The 24585-nt window shown below is 37.9% G+C and overlaps 1 protein-coding gene across 1 annotated transcript; it reads left to right on the forward strand.

Annotated features, from left to right (window-relative positions):
• The first annotated feature begins 14761 nt into the window (after nucleotides 1–14761).
• FGG (fibrinogen gamma chain) lies at nucleotides 14762–22330 on the forward strand. Its single transcript, XM_030878317.2, has 9 exons — nucleotides 14762–14839; nucleotides 14941–14985; nucleotides 15179–15362; nucleotides 15474–15567; nucleotides 17105–17235; nucleotides 17536–17669; nucleotides 18841–19025; nucleotides 20480–20757; nucleotides 22122–22330. The coding sequence occupies exons 1-9, from the start codon at nucleotides 14762–14764 to the stop codon at nucleotides 22328–22330; spliced, it is 1338 nt and encodes a 445-aa protein (XP_030734177.2).
• Nucleotides 22331–24585: the final 2255 nt, after the last annotated feature.

Consider the following 24585-nt stretch of genomic DNA (forward strand, 5'->3'; position numbering starts at 1 on the left):
TCATGGATCCCAGCCTGTTGTCTTCACAAGTCAGGAGCCAATAAACAGGGGCCCTCTTTTGCTTATTTATGTAACATCTTAAGACCCAGTAGGAAGTGCAGCCAAACACACCCAGCACCCACCGCTCCACCAGGCCCAAACTGATGCAAACACAAATTCTGGATTCAGGGTTCTGACCTGAGAACCCACTTTGAATGCTGGTCATTGGCAGTGGCTGATGATTGATTCCCACCTCACCATCCCTTCATCAGCACAAAAGCAGAGAAATCTAACATTCAGACAATAAATAATATATATGCAAAAGGAATGTGTAGGAGGGTATTTTACCTGCAAGAATCTATGAGGCAGTTTGAGCAGAGAGGTGTGCGTCCACCCAAGTGTGAGTGGTGTTGTCTAATTTCACCAGCAGGTGACACTATTACATTACATATCAGAGAGGGTCTACCTTCCACCCTAGGGTCTGAAAAGAAAGCATGCTTAAATTCCTTATACTCTGGTCACTAGCTCTAGCCAAGCCCTACGTAATCATGGACATCTACCATAACACGTGTGATATTAAACCCATTCACTATGCAATCCAGCAGATTCCTCCAAGACCCTCAGGAAATTCAGTACACGTATTTAATTTTTGGAAAACAAAACAAAATGTATTTACTAGACAGTCTACATGCTCCTGACTCCATAGGACACGAAATAAATAAAATGACTACTCCACTACTCATTCTGTATTGTTGAACATATTATCTAACAGAGAAGGTTCTCTCTATATAATATTGTTTATTGTTTTTTAATTTGAAAGCATTCCAAGGCCCAGATAAATGGGTGAACTCAAGTCCGAGGGATTTCACTTTGGAGATCTGAAAGTCTTTGTATGTCTGTAGGATTGGGGCATGTGGCAGGAACAGAGCCATTCTTTCCTTATCTGTCCTGTTAGCCTGAAATTCAGGTCCAAGTTCTGTTCTCAGGCCCTTTTATTTTCACACCATATTTTCTTCTGGGAAACTCATTGTCTACCATCGACTCAAAGTCCATTCTCATGCCCAAAGCTCTGTCTCCAGCATTTCTAAGCCATCACCTATTACAGGTCTTGCTACTGCTCAAACTTAAAATGCTGGAAATTGGGCCCATCTTCTCTCTCTCCTAAACCACTTCCTTCTTCTCATTTTCCTATTTCTGTTAATGGCCTCCCATCTCCTCTACCCCTCAGTTATTATCTTTGACTCTTTCCTCCCATCCACATCCTCCTAATTCAGTCCTTCCCTAAGTCCTTTCTAGTCTATTTCTGTAAAGTGCTTGCATCTCTCCAAACTATTTCTTGAGGCCTTTGTACGTGCAAGGACTCCTGTGCTGTGTTAAGGCCTTGGACTTGGCGCCAGTCTACTTTTCGTTCTTTTGGCAGCATTGAAGCAAAACTCATAAAGCAGTACATATCAATAAATTGAATTACCAAAAATCGAATTTTAACTTAAATAGAAGGAACTGATGCAGTTTGGTTTTTTATTCTTTTTGTCACAATAAATGATTTCACGTGTCTTCAGAATAAAATATAACAAAGCGGAATTATGTGAGCTTTGAGATTGCTGAGTAGAAATTGGATCCCTTATGTAAAGCAGGTGTGATGACTCTGCAGCCCAGTGTAAGTCAGGGAATTCCCCTACTTTCCTGGGCATAGTAATCATCTGGGGAATCTTGTTGATAAAATGCAAATTCCTAGGGTCCATACCCTGATACACCGATTCGGTAGATTTGGAAGGAAGCTGAGGAATCTGCATCTTTAAACAAAATACAACAGAAATCTAAGGAGCATTTTAAGGAAAAAGTCATGGAGAAGAAAATCCAAGTATTTAATATAGAAATAAAATATTGTCCTTACACCATTAAATTGCTTTATACAACTACTCTTAGTCACCTCATTTATGTTATTTGATCCCGTAATTCTCTCCCAAGAGCTGTTTCCTAAAATTCTATCTCTAGAAGCTCATATCTTTGGTTTCTAGTCTTATCTCAAGTTTAAATTTCAATCTTGGTAGAAGTAACACCTCAGCGTAGATCAATCCATTCATACCACATGAGTGTTTCAGACCCTGTTCTTGGAAAAGCAGGAAGTAGGCAAGACTCCTGAAAGGAGAAAGAAGGTGTCACAACATGCTCAAATAGGCTGGAGAGCTAATGTAATTTACTACATTAAGTAAATTATTTCAGGAATTTCCCAGGGTTTCCTCACAGCAGGCAGGGGTGTGGCAGTCTGAGGCTCATTGCAAATGGTAGTTGAGGAGTGGAATGGGCTCAGGAACCCAAAACCCTGCAAGCTTCCCAAATATAGGCCATGACCCCTCATATTAATGCTGGCCTGGGGCACAGGTGAGTGAGCTGGGCTAAAGCACGGGACCAGGCAGACAAGCCTAAGGGAAAGGGCAGGTGAAGGGCCTTTGGCTTTCCTTACCACACACACTAACCCAAGTCCTGTGTGCTCCAGACTTTCTTACGTTAGTGCAGGGGCCTAATGTAGCTTCCAAACACAGTGCTATTATAAACTCTTCTATTTCCCATCTTCTAGAATTTTATTTAACTTTTTAAGGTTTTGCTGTTTGGTTAGAACCCACTTGTTCCAGGCAAGTGGGAGTAGCTCAGAGGCCTGTGTGTAGCCTTCTCTCCTTACACTTCATAGAGAGGATCCAGAGAGGCAGTGACTGTCAGGTCCTGGAAGTTCTTCCTGGTTTTTGGCATCTGGGGACTTGTCCAGCCTATTTTATGGCCATCATTCAAACTTCTATTTCTTTTAAAGTGTTATATAGTTTTGCTTTTATTTGCCAAGAATTAAATACATGTGAGGTCCCCTTCAGTCACAAAAATCACAGTGAGTGTCTCTCTCCCCTCCTGATGCCACTCAAATGCAGACATAGAAGAATCCCCATGGTTCATCCATGGGCAGCTGCTCCCATTTTATAACTGACCCGTCCTGTGGTATCTGATTGTCTTGCTGCATCTGAGAAGAGATTTCGCTCTGAAACAGATATTTTCAAGGCCGGTGTACTTTGTCTTTTCTTTTCTTGACTGACCTTGTAAGTCCCTTAATGGTCATGTGCTCTGCCTCAAACTGCATTTTAATATTTTATTTTATTGTTCCAGTAATATTTAGTATTTAGTAATATTTTCATGAAATATATTTTATTTATTCAACAGATACTCATTGAGTGCACTGTTTGAAGGGCTGCAGATAACAGTGGATAAGAATCCTTGCCTTCATGGGGCTTACATAAAATTTATTTTAATTAATTAGTTATTACATGATTATAATAATATCTTAAAATTTTATGGGATTGTGATAACCTCAATCTGACTTAGAAGGTCCGGCTGATAAGTTATACTGGACATATTTTTGCAGAGAAGGTTAAATACAAGGCCAAGAAGTTTATATTTAATTGGGTAGGAGATAAGGAGTCCTTGGAGGCTTTTGATGAGGAAAATGGCATCATCAGAGGATCCCAGGCTTGACAGTAGTGAGTAGATGTGAGTAGATGGATTTCGTGGTGTTTTGGGGCTAACTTTCATAGGGTTCCTCTACTTTATTCTCACTCTGTCACTTACGTGGGCTTGTCAAATTTCTGACAACCCCAAATCAAAAAAATATGTACGTTGGCCCCAAACCAACCACCCTGCAGGGGACCTCCAAGTGGCAATGGTGAGCCAGCCATGCACTTGGCAACTCTCCCACCACAAAACCAGCAAAGTCACAGCACCCAGCAGAGTGCTTCCCCGATCACCAGACCTCAACTAGCACTGACTCCCTGAGGTCTTTTTTATTTTTGTTCAGTCTTTGTCACCGATTGACATTACATAATATGTTGTTTATCAGCTCCTTCTCTCCACTAGAGGGTAAACTTCTTGAGAGCAGGATTTTGTCTATTTTGTTTATTGTGTTGGATGAGGAGGGCCTGGTGTATAGTACATGCTCAATAAGCATTTGGTCTGAGATCCAGCGGAGGAGCATCATGGGAACGTGTTCAGTGACCCTTTAACCAAATTTTGGGGTGCATATTTGATTAAGCATCATTTCGGGAATTTTCCTAGGATGATGCTATACAGTCAGTGTGTCAGAGCCAGAGGCAGTTTGCCACATGAGGAGGACATGAGGAGCGGTGGAGAGAAGAGGCCTTCCACACCCGTAATGCAATGATGCAGAATGAGATATCGATGAAATTAACCTAATATGGCATATTGGGTGAGATCCACAGCAAATGCTGAAATAATAATATTGGGTAGTTTTCTGACCTAGAGGGATGAATGATTAAGCAATTGGTTTCTTGGATCTTGGTTAATGGAATTTCCTCTGTGTTGTTTATAAAATATGAGACATAGTGTTCTGAATTTTGACTTATTTTGTTTCTTGATGGATAAGTTTGTCCTAGTTAGTCCTGTAGGCACAATAGTAATCAACCAAGAGTGTGGTTTACACTCTGGTCTTCCTTGCAAAACATTCAGTAAATATTTGGGCTTTTACAAATCGTATCTTTGTTTACTGATCAGAGGTCACTGCACCATCACTCAAGGTAAAACATACACAGCAATCTCTGCTTGAAGAAGGGTAGCAACACATGTCACCTTTCAGGGATGAAGCAACATCCTTCGGAAATGTCAATAAGAAGTTAGCCTTTATACACAGTGTATTCTTTGTGGACTTAACTTGGAACAGAAAGGATTATAGTACAATCACAGTAAGGTAGTAAACTAACCCAAGCAGTTACAATTTAAAACAAAGATACAAGTCTTACAAATGTTTATTTGCCCTCATTCAAGACAGAATGTTAAAGTAAATGTAGACATTAAGTGAGATAAGATGAATCATTTTGTTGATCTGACAGCATTCTTATCTTCCCTCCTTCTTTGGGAATAGATAATTGTTTTTCTCCAAAGATAATTTGTTGGCCAAAAATGACCAGAGTTTCTCAGAGGAATGAAAATTAATAGTGAAAATTCTTTCATAGGGCAAGGGATCTCAAATTGCAAATTTCATGAAGATAGAAACAAACAAACACACCAGAAACTCAGTAATGGACCAACTTGGCACAGCAAACACTTAAATCTACCTTCTCCAATCCAATTAGTGTCAATCCAGGGCAGCCTCAGCACATTGCTTAATCTCCAGCCAGTATTAAAAATGACTGATTCTTGGCCATTTTGGGCTCTGGATGTAATTCAGATTAGGATAATCCTTCTCTCTTAATGCACTCAGTTGCTTAATTTCATGCATAATTAATTAAATCCCATCCGTAGCACTTTTTGAACATCCCTGCCCTCAGCCAGATGCCTCCATGGACATATCCAACGAAAATTTCTTTGTAAAGTTAAGAAGCTCAAAACCCAACCTGTGACTGCTGCCCCACCCCCAGGGAGAACTCTATATTAGGTGCCCCACGTTGTTCTTCAGTCTTTGATTTACATAGTGAAACCAAAAGCATATTGTTCACAGACTATCAAGAAAACATTTTCATTTTCACTTTCCCTGGGCTATTTTTATAAACAAAGCAAATATTCTAACAGACAACTTAGGTTGGACTGATTTTCAACAGTGTCAACAGGTCATTTCTTTCTGCCTATTTTGAGGAAATCCAATTCTGAAGAGTAATCCTATAAATTAGGTCTATAAATGGTTTCTTATTAGAAAAATAGACATATCATTGTCAGCATTGATTTGAGCTTCCTTGGACCACCCAACTGAGGTATCTTCCTTTAAGCTACTGAGAGAATTCAGTTCATCAACTCCTATTTACTTGAACCATGTGGTCAGCATTGAAAAACTGCTTCCATCTAAAACTGGGCTGAAAATACAAGCGTTATAAAATAAGTAAAATTCAGGTTTGAGAAAGACGGTAACAGCCAACCTTGTTTCTAAAGAGAAGAAGACAGATAGGCAGATTAGATAGATAAGATAGATGTAAATATATGTTCATACAATCACACACACCTGTGCATATGCATACACACATTATTTTTTTAAATCCATAAATTCCACTAGCAACCCATTCCATCAGTGAATAAGTTTGGTTCTCATAATAACATTTTGTATCTGTATATCACCTTAGATTAAGAAGTGTTTCATGATTCTATTTACAGTCATGGTTAAGAGTGCAGGCCCTGGACCCATGGGTTTGGAACCCCGTTCTGGCACAGTGACCTTGCATATATCATCATAACCTCCTAAAGACTCTCTTCATTCATAAGATGCAGATAATCAGATCTACCTACAAGGTTTGTTGTGAGGATAAATGACAGAATATACAAAACAACATCAACTAAACTACAGCATGACGTGAAACATAAAGATGATGCTCAGAATCAGTGGTTCTTTCTATTAATCCCTTAGGTCTTTATCATCTGTTACAGGCCAGGAAGTCTTAAATTTAACTCTACATAATCCAATTCAAATTCAGCAAACAATTTGGAGCAGAGGTGAACAAAACAGAAAAGGGGGCTCATAGGGTGCATGATCAATATACATGAAGACTGTTAGCAATATTTTGAAATATTTGAAAATTATATTTTCAAATCAGAGCACAAATAGTTGGATAATAGGTGATTTGGAAAATTATTATTCCAGTAAGCAAACTCATTGACCTCTGCATTAAATAAAATGATTATTTTGGCTTAAATATTACCTCTGCTATTTTCTCAGGAAACCAACTGGGGAGTAGAATAAATTTGATTTAAGAAATACTCTTCTTTCCTGGAATTCATTAATCATTTACAATTTATCAGAGAAAAAATGTGTCCCAAACATGGATGAGAACAACTAGTTAAAATTTAACAAACCTAAGTGACTGAATGCAAGGCCAATGTAGGTCACTAAGTCACTGTTGGCAATTTTCTCTCAGAGAGCATCTTTTCTGATAGGATTCTGATTTAGGACTTGAAATTGTGGTAAAAAAACAAGTCTCTTCTATAAAATTCTGATAACACATATCAGATTCCAAGGCAAGTCAGCAAAAACCAGAATATACTGCACTTCTAAAACTGGATAAGATAGAATTTCCAATTTCCCAATTTAACTGTTTATTAACCTTGTGAGTATGAAGTTATATATATATTATATATATGTTAACATAAAAGGTAAACATAAAGTTATAAATTGTTACCTTACATTCAAGAAATCAATATTTTATGGTCTTCAACGAAAAGAACTACAATGACAACATGCTCTGCCCAACACACTTACTGGTACGACAGACACCTTTTCATACGGCGAGCAGACTGGTTCTATTATCATTTCATCTTTGATGGGTAGAATTAATTTAGGTGGCATTTCCACCTAAATTAGACAACAAGATGCTCTCTCCTCTGGGGAGCATTACAGTATCAACCTGCAGTTAGTTGCAGATAGCTTCCCAATTATCCTAACACCATACTAATGCCATATATTGAATAATTTTTTCTATCATCACTGATATGTAATGCCAACTTGATTGTACTAAACACCAAAATAAATTTAGACTTATATCTCAACAATATTTATCTATCTACCTATAGTATTATATTGTTTAAAAATTCAATAGCACATTGTTTAAAAAATTATGGATTTATAATATGCTTTAATATTTGAGAGATAGTTTTGCCCTCATTTTTCTTCTTCTTGTTTAGAATTTTCCAAGATAATTTTCTCTCTTTTTTCATTTGAACTTTAGAAAACATCTTATCTAGTTCTTAAAAAAGGAAGAAAGAAAGGAAGGAGAAGAAGAAAAAAATCTCATTTTTAGCTTTATTGCAATATCAATACAGTTCTAAATTATCATGGAAATAATTGATACTTTTATTGATTCTTTTTATTTAGGCATAAAACATGAGTATTTTTCCAGTTCTTATTTTGTATCCTGATAGTATTATTTGGAATTTTTAATAATATCAATCTTCCTGCTTATTTCTTGTTAAATTTTTCCTTAGATATTTTATCTAGTTGAGTCTGTGTGGTGGAAATTATAAGTGCAATTTTTTCTTCCATTACATATTTTAACTGGTTGTTGTTTCTGTAGACGATGGCTATATTGATTTCTAATTAGTAATTTTTATATACCCACCTTACCAATAGCTACCTTCTAACTGATTATTCATTTACCTTTACATAATTACCCTTTCTGAAGTCATTTATTTTTGCAATTTGGAAGTTTTAAGGGCTATAAGAAATGTAAACTTTATTTAAACTTTATTTATTTATTCCAGCCCAATTCAATTTAGTGTCATCAAATGATTATTGAGTGTTTAATATTGTTATGCTAGGGGCAATAGCCATAAAAATTAGTTTACAATCTAATGAGGTGGATGCAGCATGTGTATATACAATTCTAGGTTGCTATAAATGTTATGAAAGAGCTGGAGCTGGCCTCCAGAGCTTGGGTTTTGGTTTTGGAGGAAGCAGAAATCAAGACACAGCCAGAGATGCAGGAGTTTGTGTGAAGGCAATCTAGGCTGAGGGAGCAGCATGTAAAAAAAGAAACACATGTGAGACATGGGAAAATATGGTGCACATTAGGGATATTATGTGATTCAATTTGGTTAGACTAGAGAGTGTTGGAAATAGAATCAAGAGAGAAAAAGTAACAGTGGTAGGAAGGGACATTTGTTAGGTTTACATTCACTGTGATGGGATATAGAAAGTCATGGAAGGTTTTTGAGCAGGTGAATGTCATAATCAGAGCTCCATTTATAGGAAGATGAATCTGTCTGCAATATGACAACTGATTTGGAGCAGGAGGTAACTGAAGTGGAGGAAGGGAAATCAGTTAATAGGCAGCATAGACAAGCAGTCTAGACAAGAAATAAAAGGGTCTTCTCTAGGACATTGGCCATGGAAATAGAAAATAGCAATAAAACAGAAGTGACAGTGAAGGCTTCCCTGGTGGTGCAGTGGTTAAGAATCCACCTACCCGAATTCTATCAAACATTTAGAGAAGAGCTAACACCTATTCTTCTCAAACTCTTCCAAAATACAGCAGAGGGAGGAACACTCCCAAACTCATTCTATGAGGCCACCATCACCCTGATACCAAAACCAGACAAAAATGTCACAAAAAAAGAAAACTATAGACCAATATGACTGATGTACATAGATGCAAAAATCCTCAAGAAAATACTAGCAAACAGAATCCAACAGCACATTAAAAGGAACATACACCATGATCAAGTGGGGTTTATCCCAGGAACACAAGGATTCTTCAGTATACACAAATCAATCAATGTGATAAACCATATTAACAAATTGAAGGAGAAAAACCATATGATCATCTCAATAGATGCAGAGAAAGCTTTCGACAAAATTCAATACCCATTTATGAAAAAAACCCTTCAGAAAGTAGGCATAGAGGGAACTTAACATACTAAAGGCTGTATATGACAAACACACAGCCAGCATAATTCTCAATGGTGAAAAACTGAAAGCATTTCCACGAAGATCAGGAAAAAGACAAGGTTGCCCACTCTCACCTCTATTATTCAACATATTTTTGGAAGCTTTAGCCACAGCAATCAGAGAAGAAGAAGAAATAAAAGAAATCCAAATTGGAAAAGAAGAAGTAAAACTCTTACTGCTTGCAGATGACATGATATTATACATAGAGAATCCCAAAGATGATACCAGAAAACTACTAGAGCTAATCAATGAATTTCATAAAGTAGCAGGGTACAAAATTAATGCACAGAAATATCTTGCACTCCTATACAGTAACAGTGAAAGATCAGAAAGAGAAATTAAGGGAACAATCCTATTTACCATTGCGACACAAAGAATAAAATACCTAGGAATAAAACTAACTTAAGCAGACAAAAGAACTGTATGCAGAAAACTATAGCCACTGATGAAAGAAATTAAAGATGATACAAACAGGGCTTCCCTGGTGGCACCGTGGTTGAGAGACCACCTGCCGATGCAGGGGACACGGGTTCGTGTCCTGGTCCGGGATTATCCCACATGCTGCGGAGCGGCTGGGCCTGTGAGCCATGTCCACTGAGCCTGCGCTCTACAATGGGAGAGGCCGCAACAGTGAGAGACCTGCATACAGCCAAAAAAAAAAAAAAAAAAAAAAAAAGATGATACAAACAGATGGATAGATATGTTCTTGTTCTTGGATTGGAAGAATCAACATTGTGAAAATGACTATATTACCCAAAGCAATCTACAAATTCAATGCAAACCCTATCAAACTACCACTGGCATTTTTCACAGAACTAGAACAAAAAATTTCACAATCTGTATGGAAACACAAGACCCTGAATAGCCAAAACAATCTTGAGAAAGAAAAACAGAGCTGGAGGAATCAGGCTCCCACACTTCAGACTATACTACAAAGCTACAGTAATTAATACAGTATGGTACTGGTACAAAAACAGAAATATAGAACAATGGAACAGGATAGAAAGCCCAGACATAAACCCACACACATATGGTCCACCTTATCTTTGATAAAGGAGGCAAGAATATACAGTGGAGAAAAGACAGCCTCTTCAATAAGCAGTGCTGGGAAAACTGGATAGCTACATGAAAAAGAATGAAATTAGAACACTCCCTAACACCATACACAAAAATAAATTCAAAATGGATTAAAGACCTACATGTAAGGCCAGACACTATAAAACTCTTAGAGGAAAACATAGGCAGAAGACTCTATGACATACATCACAGCAAGATCCTTTTTGACCCACCTCCTAGATAAATGGAAATAAAAACAAAAATAAACAAATGGGACCTAATGAAACTTCAAAGCTTTTGCACAGCAAAGGAAACCATAAATAAGACTAAAAGACAGCCCTCAGAATGGGAGAAAATATTTGCAAACAAATCAACGGACAAAGGATTAATCTCCAAAATATACAAGCAGCTCATGCAGTTCAATATATATATATATAAAAAACCTAATCCAAAAATGGGCAGAAGATCTAAGTAGACATTTCTCCAAAGAAGATATACAGGTTGCCAACAAACACATGAAAGGATGCTCAACATCACTAATCATTAGAGAAATGCAAATCAAAACTACAATGAGGTATCACCTCACTCTGGTCAGAAGGGCCATCATCAAAAAATCTACAAACAGTAAATGCTGGAGAGGGTGTGGAGAAAAGGGAACCCTCTTGCACTGTTGGTGGGAATGTAAATTGATACAGCCACTATGGAGAGCAATATGGAGGTTCCTTAAAAAACTAAAACTAGAACTACCATATGACCCAGCAATCCCACTACTGGGCATATACCCTGAGAAAACCATAATTCAAAAAGAGTCATGTACCACAATGTTCATTGCAGCTCTATTTACAATAGCCAGGACATGGAAGCAACCTAAGTGTCCATCAACAGATGAATGGATAAAGAAGATGTGGCACATATATACAATGGAATGTTACTCAGCCATAAAAAGAAATGAAATTGAGTTTCTTGTAGTGAGGTGGATGGATCTAGAGACTGTCATGCAGAGTAAAGTAAGTCAGAAAGATAAAACAAATACTGTATGCTAACACATATATATGGAATCTAAAAAAAAAAAAAAAGGTTCTGAAGAACCTAGGAGCAGGACAGGAATAAAGACGCAAATGTAGAGAATGGACTTGAGGACACAGGGAGGGGTTAGGGTAAGATGGGATGAAGTGAGAGAGTGGCATGGACGTATATATACACTACCAAATGTAAAATAGATAGCTAGTGGGAAGCAGCCACATAGCACATAGAGATCAGCTCGGTGATTTGTGTCCACCTAGAGGGGTGGGATAGGGAGGATGTGAGGGAGATGCAAGAGAGAGGAGATATGGGGATATATGTTTATGTATAGCTGACTCACTTTGTTAAACAGCAGAAACTAACACACCATTGCAAAGCAATTATACTCCAATGAAGATGTTAAAAAAAAAAAGAAAGAATCAGACTGCCAATGCAGGGGACACGGGTTTGAGCCCTCGTCCGGGAAGTCCCACATGCCGCAGAGCAGCTAAGCCCGTGTGCCACGACTACAGAGCCTGAGCTCTAGATCCCACAAGCTACAACTACTGAGCCCTCGTGCCACAACTACTGAAGCCCGTGCGCCTAGAGCCAGTGCTCTGCGACACTGCAGAGAGAAGCCACTGCAATGAGAAGACTGCACATCACAATGAAGAGTAGCCCCAGCTCACCACAACTAGAGAAATCCCGCGTGCAGCAATGAAGATCCAATGCAGCCAAAAATAAATAAATAAAATAAGTAAATTTATATAAAAAAAAGAAATGACAGTGAGAAAATAGTTTTAATAATAAGCTTCGACAACTGATGAGATGAATAAACAAGGAGGATGACTGTGAGGCTTTAATTGGTTGGTGGTTGGTGATGCGATTGGCAATGATTGGTAAGTCAGAGAGGGTAACTGTTAAGGAGGAAAGAAAAGGCAACAAATCTGGTTTTGATGTACTCATTTTGTTATAATAATTATTGATTATTTACTGAGTAGGAACATTTATCTTTGTTTCAAATCAAAACAAGTATTCCTTTGTAAAGATTTAGGATTAAACATTGAAGTATTAGTATTTCTTTCAATTTAGATGTATTTCTCCCACTAAATATTTAATCAAAATTTGCAGTAAGCTTGCTTTCAGAGAATGAAATGAGGGATATTAAAAATAGGGGTAATGATACTGCATTATCAATGCAATAAATTATCAATAAATTATCAATAGGAGATGATGATAAGCATGTTGTCCCAATATACAAGGAAGCTCTAGGGGCAGAATGAAAAGGACAGCTCCCCCCTAATATTTCATTTTGTGCCCTTTCCTTCAGTTAAGCTCCCAGTCACATATATGGGACGTGGATTTTCCTAGCCCCTGCCTCCTGTAGCCAGGGTTTCCTCTGTGGTAACGAGATGAAGCCTCAGAGAAAACAAAGTAGGCTCCTGACTTGTTTCCCCTCTGTGGCAGGTGTGGTGCCCCACCAGCTGGTGCTTCCAGACAGAGGGAGGAGTTGAGCTCAAAAGCTCACTACACTGTCGGTGGGAATGTATTGATAAATTGGTGCAGTCACAGTGGAGAACAGTATGGAGATTCCTTAAGAAACTAAATATAGAGCTACCATATGATCCTGCAATCCCAATCCTGGGCATATATCTGGAGAAAACCGTAATTTGAAAGGATGTATGCTTTCCAATGTTCATTGCAGCACTATTTAGAGTAGCTAAGACATGGAAGCAACCTAAGTGTCTATCGACAGATGAATGGATAAAGAAGCTGTGTGGTATACACACAATGGAATATTACTCAGCCATAAAAAAGAATGAAATAATGCCATTTGCAGCAACATAGGTGGACCTAGAGATAATCATACTAAGTGAAGTAAGTTAGACAGAGAAAGACAAATATCATATGGTATTACATTTGTGTGGAATCTAAAAAAATGGTACAAATGAACTTTTTTACAAAGCAGAAATAGACTCAAAGACATAGAAAACAAACTTATGGTTACCAAAGGGGATGGGGTGGGGGAAAGATAAATTAGGAGTTTGGGATTAACATATACACACTACTATGTGTAAAATAGATAACGAATAAGGAACTACTCTATACCATAGGGAGCTATATTCAATATCTTGTAATAACCTGTAATGAGAAAAGAATCTGAAAAAGTGTATATATATATATATATATATATATATACACACACATATATATAACTGAATTACTTTGCTGTACACCTGAAACTAAGACAACATTGTAAATTAACTATACTGCAATTAAAACAAAAGGTTAACAAAATAAATAAAATGAGGGGGGGCATGTATCCTTAGGTTACCATCTGGGAAAAAAAGCCCACTGCAAACTGAGAACCTATGAAAATAGTCAATAGATAGGTGAAGGGGGTCCAAAGTTACAGACTTCCAGCTATAAAATAAGTCCAGGGGATATAATGTACAGCATGGGGATTATAGTTAATAGTACAGTATTGCATATTTGAAAGTTGCTAAGAGGGTAGATCTTAAAAGTTCTCATCACAAGAAAAAAAAAGTTTTTTGTAACTATGTGCGCTGACAGATGTTAACTAGACTTACTGTGGTGATCATTTCATAATATATACTAATATCAAATCATGTTGCACAGTTGAAGCTAATATAATGTTATATGTTAATTATATTTCAATTAAAATAAAAAAGAAAATGGCCAACACAGTGGGGCAGGAATACATTTCCAGTGTCATTCATTCCTGTCAAGAGTGACATGCTGAGACCTGGTGGAAGGCAAAGCCTCCACCTACCATAGGCACAGGTTAAAAGTAATGATCCTTCATCGCAGGTCTAAGAAAGGACTTGCGGTAATTTGGGGTATTTGGGTTATGGTACCAGGCTCTGTCTTAAGGTTGGGGCGGTTTGTTCTGGCCGAGGTCAGCTGTGTGTTTGTTCTCTCCGCCTGTACTGGAAGCTGTTGCAACACACAGCCTCCCCGGCCCCCTCCCTCCTCATCGCAACTAAGGCTAATGCTTCACTAGCCTTTGCAGAAGAGTTGGCTTCGCAGGAGGGTTGAGCTGGGCCAGAAAGGAGGAGCTTAGACCTGTGTGCAAAACCTGGGAACCTGACTAAACATTAGTCCGGGGCCAGGATGAGGACAAAGAGACGGAAAGACATCCCGCCCCCCTGGTAAGAAAGCCCCGTGATCACCTCCAGCCACTGGTGGTCCTGCCATCCTCGGAACTTAAATAAAGGGACAATTGGAGCCGAAATGTCACAGTTCTGACCCTTCAGGCTTGGACCACCGGGCACCCCCGACACCATGAGTTGGTCCTCACACCCCCGGAGTTTAATCCTCTGCTTCTACACTCTTTCATTGCTCTCTTCAACATGCCTGGCAGTAAGTGTGCTGTTTACAAAACGTATTTGTTTTAAATGGAAAGCTTAAAAATAAGAAAATATACGATAAACTAGTGAAATGTCTGTATTTTTCTCCTCTAGTATATTGCTACCCGAGACAACTGCTGCATCTTAGATGAAAGATTTGTAAGTAGTTTTTATGTTTCTCGCTGTGTTTGCACTGGACGTGGGCAGAGAAATAAAAGAAATTCTCTCTCAAATATCATTTGGCAGTTTAGACTTTTTTTTTTAATGGAGTCTAGGTTTTACCTATTTTGATTAGTAGATCTTATGTAGCTTTTTATCAGGATTTTAAAGCACTCTATTATTGTATTTTCAGGGTAGTTATTGCCCAACTACCTGTGGAATTGCAGATTTCCTGTCTACTTACCAAACCAGTGTAGACAAGGATCTACAGAATTTGGAAGGCATCTTACGTCAGGTTGAGAACAAGACATCAGAAGCCAAAGAGTTGGTCAAAGCAATCCAGATCAGCTACCACCCTGATGGACCAGCAAAGCCAAGTGAGAATCTAACCACCACTGACTGAGAACTTCATCTGTGAAGTTCTTTTGCTGTTATTTCAGTGGTTCTGTTTGTTCACGTATTTTTATGTCTCTGATCCCATGTTACAGATGGGATAGAGAGTGCTACCAAGATTTCCAAGAAAATGTTGGAAGAAATTATGAAATACGAAACATTGATTTCAACACATGAATCAACAGTTCGGTAAGCATTTTTTGTTTCAATTTGCTCTCCAAGACTGAGCTAGTGTTTACTCAATATTCCAAGCTTCAGTAGAAGAAATCTTTTTATTTTTTTCTACTTGTATCTAATTGACATGATGCCTGACCATCTTGAACACAGTGGAGATAGAAGTATTTAGGCAATATGAGTTGTATTGGATTGTAATTGCTTTTTAATAATGATGTAGAAAAAAAAATCATGTGGGAGAAAGATGTTTTAGGTGTCTTCAAATGCTTTATGACCGTATTTACCAAAATGTTTCCCCTCACCCCCATTTGTCTTACAACATAAATTCAAACTGATGGGAATATGGGTGTTGAAAATAAAATTCTTTTTATAAGAATGTCAACAAATGTGTGGTGAGGAATTTGTAAGCAGAGACATAGGAAGGATCTTGGCTGCAAAAGTAAATTATACTGAAGGCAGAGCAGAAAAAAATGTGTTTTAAGAGATAAGTGTAACAAACATTGTAAAGCTACCTGTTGATCATGGAACCTGCAATTACGTATTCTCCTCCCTTCTCTTGAAAGTAAGATGTCTCTGTTAACAACTTCCCAGGGACTCGTAGACTTTCTGAACATAGGGTCTCAGATACAGTTTTAGTTTCTTCCTCAATTTTTTTCCTAAATTTTTCTCAAAGTAGTATAAGAAATTGAGATGAATGATGGCTGAGGAAAAGTGGCCCAGGAGGGATTTATCCTCTTTTTGATATCAGAGGGCTATTATTATTATTGTGATATTATTAGCATTATGATTTGCATTATTATTGCCCATCATTGAAGTTGAAGGAGACTACAGTGTAGAAATTTTCTAAGGCGCAGTAGAGAAAAACGTGGTCAAATAGTTTGTCTATCCTGAACCTCAAAGAAAGAGATGACAATCTATGTACTGTAGGTAGTTTTCTATCATTTCTGAATATGTACAAGCATCCCTGTGAGAAACAACAAAAGCAGGAGTTTTCACTTCCTCCAGGCTTTTGCTGAAGCTGTGTAAATAGAAACACTAAGAAGAAAGGGAAAATGTCTGTTATTTTATTTTAGGTAAGGTAGTGCCCCAGATACTTTTCCTATGTAAGTTATAAGATTGAAGTCCATAAACAGATCCTCAGTAAATCCACAAGTGAAAAGGAATAATGCTTCAGCACATGTGAATTTCAGAACAGGGCCTTTCTTTCCCTAAGAATATTGTCCCAAGAATAATCACCAGAGGGTCTTCCTATTAATCAAGGTCATCACTTGTGTACCTCATTATCTGCTGCCCTTTATGCAAAAGATAAATTCAGAAAGGCCACTTAACAATGATACTCTTTATTGGCAAGGACCCTGTTATATTCTTTTCCAAAAAGCTTAGAATTTTAATTCACCTCAATTTATTTATTAACGTCATTTTACACTTTTTCCAAGAATGGAGTAATTTATCAGGAAATAATTCTTGAGAAAATAAGGTGGTATTTTTAAAAGAATATACAAAATTATTCCTCTAAAAGGAATACTCGGTTATCTTATTATTTTGCTTATAGATTTTTGCAGGAAATATATAATTCAAATAATCAAAAAATCATCAACCTGAAACTGAAAGTGGTCCAACTGGAAGCAAAGTGTCAGGAACCTTGTCAAGATACAGTGAAAATACATGATACAACTGGGAAAGGTAAGTGAAAGTTTTATATTGGATTAAGTTCATCAAAGCAAATATAAAAAGTAAAGGAGATTGTATGTATTGGAATGTATACAAATACATTGGAAAATGTCTAGCTATTAAATCTAAACAGTCTGCTTAGACTTTTCTTGAGTAGCTAAAAAAAAAATACTTTAAAGGAATAATCACGTGAGAAGTAAGAAAATACTTCTCAGGAAGTGAATAGTTTACGACAAGTTAAAAATGTCATTTTCAAGGCTGGCACAGTCTTACCTGGATTTCAAACCACCACAAACATTTCTTCTTTTTCAGATTGTCAAGACATTGCCAATAAGGGGGCCAGAGAGAGTGGGCTTTACTTTATCAAACCTCTGAAAGCTAAGCAGCAGTTCTTAGTATACTGTGAAATTGATGAGTCTGGAAATGGATGGACTGTGTTTCAGAAGGTATTTTTTCCCACAACAAATGTATTTAATAGACACCTAATTGTTCTGCTATATGCCCGATACGTTTCCAAGCACCTTGTGAACATTAACTCAATTAACACTCACAACTTCCCTTTGCGGTAGTTTTTGCCTTCTTATCGCTATTCACAGAGGAGGAAACAGGCACAAGAGGCTGAGTATCAATAACTTGCCCAAAGTCACATAATTAATAAGTAACAGAGTAAGGATATAGTCTGGTTTCAGTCTGTGCTGTGACTCTCTACTATGCTGGCCCTGCTGTTGTAGATTCATGATGGCACATAATCACAATATCATAGTGACAAAGAACTTGAAAAGACCTCTCTTGACAGGTACATCAAGACCTAGGGCTGCCCATCACAAGAAGATGATGTCACCCAGAGGATACACTGAGGCTGTTCCAAGATCAGGACCCTCTATTGCCTTTGCCAGCTCCAGGCACCCACTGCAAATCCTCTTGCATTGTTTACCTTTGACCACTGTTACAACTAATCCTGCAGGGGGCACTCAGCGCCAGTGAGTGATGGGAGCTCTGGCTGGTAGACACAGATTGAGCAATAGGTTGATCTTTCTGCCATCAGTACAAGAATCAGCAATATCAAGCTGGTGTTCTGGAGTCTTCTAGGAGTCTTTTTAAGACGACTAGTTTTGGGCTTCCCTGGTGGCGCAGTGGTTGAGAGTCCGCCTGCCGATGCAGGGAACACGGGGTCGTGTCCCGGTCCGCGGAGGGGCTGGGCCCGTGAGCCATGGCCGCTGAGCCTGCGCGTCCGGAGCCTGCGCAATGGGAGAGGCCACAACAGTGAGCGGCCCGCGTACGGCCAAAAAAACCACAAACTACTAGTTCTATAACTACTAGTAGTTATAGTAGTTAAAACTACTACTAGTAGTTTTAAAACTACTAGTTTATAATTTATCATGTGCCAGTCGCTCTTTTAAGTACTTTTACATTCTCTGGTGTAATCCCTGCAACAACCTTAAGAAGTAAGCGTCATTATTGCTACTTGATAGGTGAGAAAACTGAAGCAGCTAGCCCAGGGTCACTTAGTAAATGATGAAATCAGACCCTCCATATTTTGGACAAAATGTTTATAATTTTTTTGTGTGTGCACTGATAATCCACTCTCTCCTTTTGCCCATACAATTGTGTAATTAGAGGCTTGATGGCAGTGTGGATTTCAAGAAAAACTGGATTCAATATAAAGAAGGGTTTGGACATCTGTCTCCTACTGGAAACACAGAATTTTGGCTGGGAAATGAGAAGATTCATTTGATAAGCACACAGTCTACCATCCCATATGTATTAAGAGTGCAGTTGGAGGATTGGAATGGCAGAACCAGGTACTATTAGAAAAGACTTTTAACTTTTTGCCGTAGAGACATTCTGGAGTATGCACTTTCCAGCTCTCAACAGAACAGTGGGGAAGACAGTCTGACAGATGAGAAGAGCACATCCAACTATGTTCCCCAGAAGTCAGTTTGATTCTTGGGCAGTCCAAGTTGCTAGGTCCTATTTAGGCAGGATCTAAGTGTTCTGGTACAATCCACTTACCCTGGAACCATACAAAATAATAGCTAGTATTTCCTGAGCATTTAATATGTACCATAAATTGAACATGAAATTATAATTTAATCTAATCCAAATAACTGTTTCAAGAGGCAGGAACTACTATTAATCCCATTTTACAGATTAACATTTCCACGGTCGCATCGTTGGTATAGGGTAAAGGGTGGATTTAAACTTAGATAGGTTAACTCTACAACCCATCCTCTTAGTGATTATCCTTGTTGAAGAGTGAATCTAGCTTCTTCAGATTTCCCAGCGCTTTAATGATCATTCAGTCAGTCAAATCCAGAGCTACTTTAAAATGAAACCAGCTGGCTTCTTTGGTGAGCTAGAGCTGCCTGGGCACTTTGAGTGTTGTATGCCTAATTAAAATTAAAAACAATATCCAACCCTCTTGTTACGTCTATGGCATGATGAAATATAGTCTGTGCCCAAATACGTATTTTTACTTTTTAAAGTTTTTAACCAGAAAGTATAATACCATAGTCAGTAGACCACCTATGAGAACATCTCCTATATCCCAAGTCCTAGAGATCAGGGAAGCTAAATGTTTTCTGGAAATCTCTGTTCATGCACCAAAGCCCATTCTTCCCTGAACTCCATAGAATTCTGGCCCTCATTCACAACTTTTTTTCCAGGGGAGAATCTCTCTCTGATCCTATAGCTCATGTTTTGTGGGCCATACAGGGAACTTCTTTTTTGTGATGCTTGAGGAAACCCTCCTTCTTGTCACTGCCACACTGCCTTGAGAAAGGAAAACCCCTTTAGGACTTCACACTTTAGATGGTATGAGTGGCTAATGGAACTGTAGCTCCTTCAAGTTTGCTGCATTGTTTGTCACTCACTGTCAGATAATGAATGTGGTTTATGAGAACTGTGTGTACATGCTACATACTGAGATAAAAGTGGAAAATATGAAATTAGTCAGGTTCATCCACATATCTGGATTGGATATTAGGATCTTATAGGCAAAAAGCATTCAGATGGCTGAAATGTTTAGTCTTCCTGGGACTAGAAGCCTTCCTTGAAGTCTTCTAGACCCATCCTGAGTGGTGTGGGTTCCCACATCCATTTTCCCTTGCCAGATTTGCAGAAAATTTTATTCAATGAGCACATTTCAGATTAAGAAGCAAAGTTAAAACTTCCAAACAATTGTCCTATGAAAGAGAGAACTTCTGAGATGCCTTCTGAGGCTCAGGGTCTAAGGTCTCTATTCCCTTCTTTGTAGTACTGCAGACTATGCTACGTTCAGGGTGACAGGTGAAAATGACAAATACCGCATGACATATGCCTACTTTATTGGTGGAGATGCTGGAGATGCGTTTGATGGCTACGATTTTGGCGAGGATATTAGTGACAAGTTTTTCACATCCCACAATGGCATGCAGTTCAGTACCTGGGACAATGACAACGATAAGTTTGAAGGCAACTGCGCTGAACAGGATGGATCTGGTTGGTGGATGAACAAATGTCATGCTGGCCACCTCAATGGAATTTATTACCAAGGTATGCCTTTCTTCCTTAGATGCATGAATTTGTGCATAGTCTATATTTTTATAAAAGGTAATAAATAAATATAAGGAAATGAATAAAGATATTGAGAGCTTATTATATAGTTCTTTATTTTAAACCAGAATTGAATACTGCTAGCTTATACCTGAAATTGGTCCTTCTACAAGAAATCCAACTGCTGCAAACTATGCAGTGGTATTCATCGTGCCTCCATCAGAGTTGATACTTTGGGTTATGGTGTCTCCTCTAGGCTTACCATATATATGATCTGGATGGACTAACATTACCGTGTTTATGCTTGTTAACACAGTAGCTTGGTTCAGCTTCCCATGAGCTATGTGTCAGATAGATCCAGTAAGCAGTGAGTAGGTGTCTGGAGGAATTAAGCAAAGAGCAGGGATGTATTGGTGAGGGCAGATGTCTATGAAAGCTTAAGAGGAGAAGAGTCCATCCTGAGGAGTGTAGACACTTATTTTAGGAAAAGGGGAGGGCAAGCTATAGTTTGCTCTAAGACTGGAGTAGTTCTGAGCACTGGTTTTACTTACTGACAAACTATTGTAACTACCCAACAGGTATGCATGGAGAAATCCTCATCCATTAAAATGAGCAATCTTCCCTCCTTAGGGCACTGTCCTAGCCAAGAGGTGACTTGGAATCCTCTTAAAAACTACTTAAACTTACCTTTTGGTTTTCACAATGTTTTTTTTTGAAACCTAACTTAGTTTTGCACCAACAAACCATGTAATTAGAAGAAGCTCTCAGGGAAGGTGCCTGACCCATATGGTCCAGAGTAGCCGTGTTGATAGCTTGTGGTACCCTCCAGTACTAGACTCCGACAATCCCTTACAAAATCACAGGAGATCTAGTGTCCAGGAACGAGGTGAAAGCACTTCAGCCTAGCCTCCACTTTATAATGGAGATGTAAAATAACATTCCAGAACTGAGCTCCTCGTATTTTCCAGTAAAATTGTGTTTTTCAGATGACCTGAGATCATCTGATGAGGAATTATGACCTGTTTTCAGAAAGGTGGTCCATCATAGCTGAATCCAGGATGGCTAAACTTAGGGAGAGAGACCAATTAGGGAAATTTGGGGTTCTAAGCCTGTTAGCAGTGAATACATTTAAAGTATGGATGTGACCAGAAAGCACAACACAGCTGTAAGAGTTTGTTTAATAATAAGTTTATGTCAATTGTAAATGGAGATTTTAGGAGTCTTTAAGGATATTTTCAGCAAGTAGATAACACTATAAAATCTGATGTAAATGGCAATGGACTTCATAATAGACAGTTCTTTATAGACTTTCTGAGGGGAAGAGATTCAAGAGCAGTGATATGTGCATCTACAATTTGTTTTAGGCGGCACTTACTCAAAAACATCTACTACTAATGGTTATGATAATGGCATTATTTGGGCCACTTGGAAATCCCGGTGGTATTCAATGAAGAAAACCACCATGAAATTAATCCCATATAACAGAATCGCCATTGGAGAAGGACAGCAATACCACCTTGGGGGAGCCAAACAGGTCAGACCAGAACATCATGTTGAAATAGAATATGACTAAGTCATTTTACCCTGAGGATTAGATGTTCATTTCTGTTAACCCACAAAGTTTCAGAAACTTTTATGAAATTTTCTTCCCATTTTCTCTTACTGTATTTATTAATTTTAAGTCTTTTATTAAGAATAGTTAGCCTTGAATGGCAATTAAAACTCACTTTGGACTGTATTCCCAAATGACTGAATGCAGAATTATTTAAAATTTGTTTATTTAATGAGGTAATAATATTTTAGCTTATTTCCTGAAGATGTAATAAAATCATTGTGATAGTTTGCATTTTAATGATCACACGTCATTGTGTCTTGGTGATTTTTAAAATTATGTCTTACATAGTTTAGTATATGCTAATATAATAGGAGCAAACTCTAGCATTTCAAATGACTAAGTAGTTTTTCCATATTTATTACCCCTAAATCATTCATATTTAATTATTCTTTTTAAATGGAGATAATTGTATCTTTTTAATATATTTTTTGTTTTGGTCATAGGCTGGAGACGTATAAAAGGCCATTTCAAAAGTGATTTACTTATGAAATGACTCTATCTAAAAAGAAAAATATAATATTTTTCCTATGGGACAATGGACTTGCAAAGCCTCACTTCATTTTAAGAGTAATAAGAACCCACGCTGAAAACTCCACTAACAGTTTCATGCTGGTTGTAATTTATCTATACACCATTTCAATAAACATTTTGTTTCCTAAGACTAGATACATGGTACATTTTATTGACCATTAAAAGCCATCACTTTCCTTCAATTTAATGTTTACAGTTGGACAATCATCAGTAGTTGCTCAGTGTTCACTTTATGCTAAACATTGTACCTGACTCTTGGGAAGTTATGAAGGAAATAGAAATCATGGCTTTTGCCCTCTAGGGGTTATAAGACAAATACAGAAAAATACAGTAACCCAAAATGACAAAATTTGATATAAAAACATAAACACATGTCACAATCACATAACTCAGGTTCATAGTACCCCAGTGCCGCTGGAGACATAAGGCTGTTTGGGGATTCTCCCAGTAAATCCTTTTAGCTCCGGGCTCCTGTGGCCATATGTGGGCACTTGGAGAGGATTATAACTCAGAACAGAAAGGTCCAGGGAACAGTCTGCTCAGCCCCTCACTGCTGAATAAGTTGAGCAGAATGAAGCCATTATTGCAGTAGCCAGAGATCAGGAATCGCTAACTTTCTGTAAGGAATAGCTGCATTTACATTAGTTGGCATAAGGCTGAACATGAAAAGTAATTGACTAATTTTATGGGGTCATGGGGGGAGGTCTGGTTGTTCTGAAGTCCTGAGCATTGACTTTGGATTCTCTTCCTTTTCACAATTTCTTTCCTAATTCTTTCGCTTCCTTGTTCTCATAAGTCCCGATTTTAAAAGCATCCTATTGAGGAGATAAAAACCAGTTAAGTAAACTTCTAGGTATACAGCGAAATACTTGTGAGACTTTGGGAAAATAAGAACATTGATTCATTGTCTGTAGCACTCATTCATTCATGTATGCATGAGGCACCCATTCAACTAACATTTATTGACTTCCTTCATTGTACTAGCCCCTGTGCTGGGTATATAGCACATAGTAGCATCCTCCTTTCTCCCAGTACTGTTCTATTCCGTCCAGTTCTCAAGTTCCAAAAAACCAGCAATAAGTCTTCCTTATTCCTCCCTCCCCATATCCTCAAGCCTGTCAAATCCACCTCCTAAATATTTATTATATTCATTTCCTTCTCTATGCCAACTGCCACCGTTCTAGTTGGGATATATATCTCTTGCCAGGATAATGGCAAATGCCTCCTTCTTGTTTTCCATCTTGCTTCCAGCTTTACCTGTTCCCACCTCATCATGCTCCAAACCGCTTCTAAATTCAGAATGCATATAGTCTACCCTTTGAGAATCTATAAAATCCTTTGGGTGAGCAATTTGGTCATAGACAGGACGAGTTATGTAAATATTCATAAGTTTAAATGCAATAATATCACTCTAGTGATTTATCCCAAGAAAATTATTTTTGAAAAAGAAAATAGCTCTTTATAGAAATATAGATAATATTTAAATATTAAATAAATATTTAATTACAGTGGGAAATTTAGAAAATATTTAACAGTGGAAAAATGCACAAGCAAGGTGGTTTATTAGTACAATGGAAGAGAATGCAATGATTACATAATAAGTATAATATCTCTGTATGAGCATAGAGACATTTACTAAATAATATGTGAAATTTTAAGATGAAAAACAATTCTACAATAAG

The sequence above is a fragment of the Globicephala melas genome, chromosome 5 (genome assembly GCF_963455315.2).
Source record: "Globicephala melas chromosome 5, mGloMel1.2, whole genome shotgun sequence".
NCBI classification, from domain to species: Eukaryota; Metazoa; Chordata; class Mammalia; order Artiodactyla; family Delphinidae; genus Globicephala; species Globicephala melas.

Bases quoted from the DNA above. Each gene is read 5' to 3' on its own strand.
- FGG (XM_030878317.2), top strand. From the start codon at position 14,762: ATGAGTTGGTCCTCACACCCCCGGAGTTTAATCCTCTGCTTCTACACT. The intron at 17,670-18,840 runs GTATTTTTTCCC...TTGTGTAATTAG, and splicing joins GATGGACTGTGTTTCAGAAG to AGGCTTGATGGCAGTGTGGA. The intron at 20,758-22,121 runs GTATGCCTTTCT...AATTTGTTTTAG, and splicing joins CAATGGAATTTATTACCAAG to GCGGCACTTACTCAAAAACA.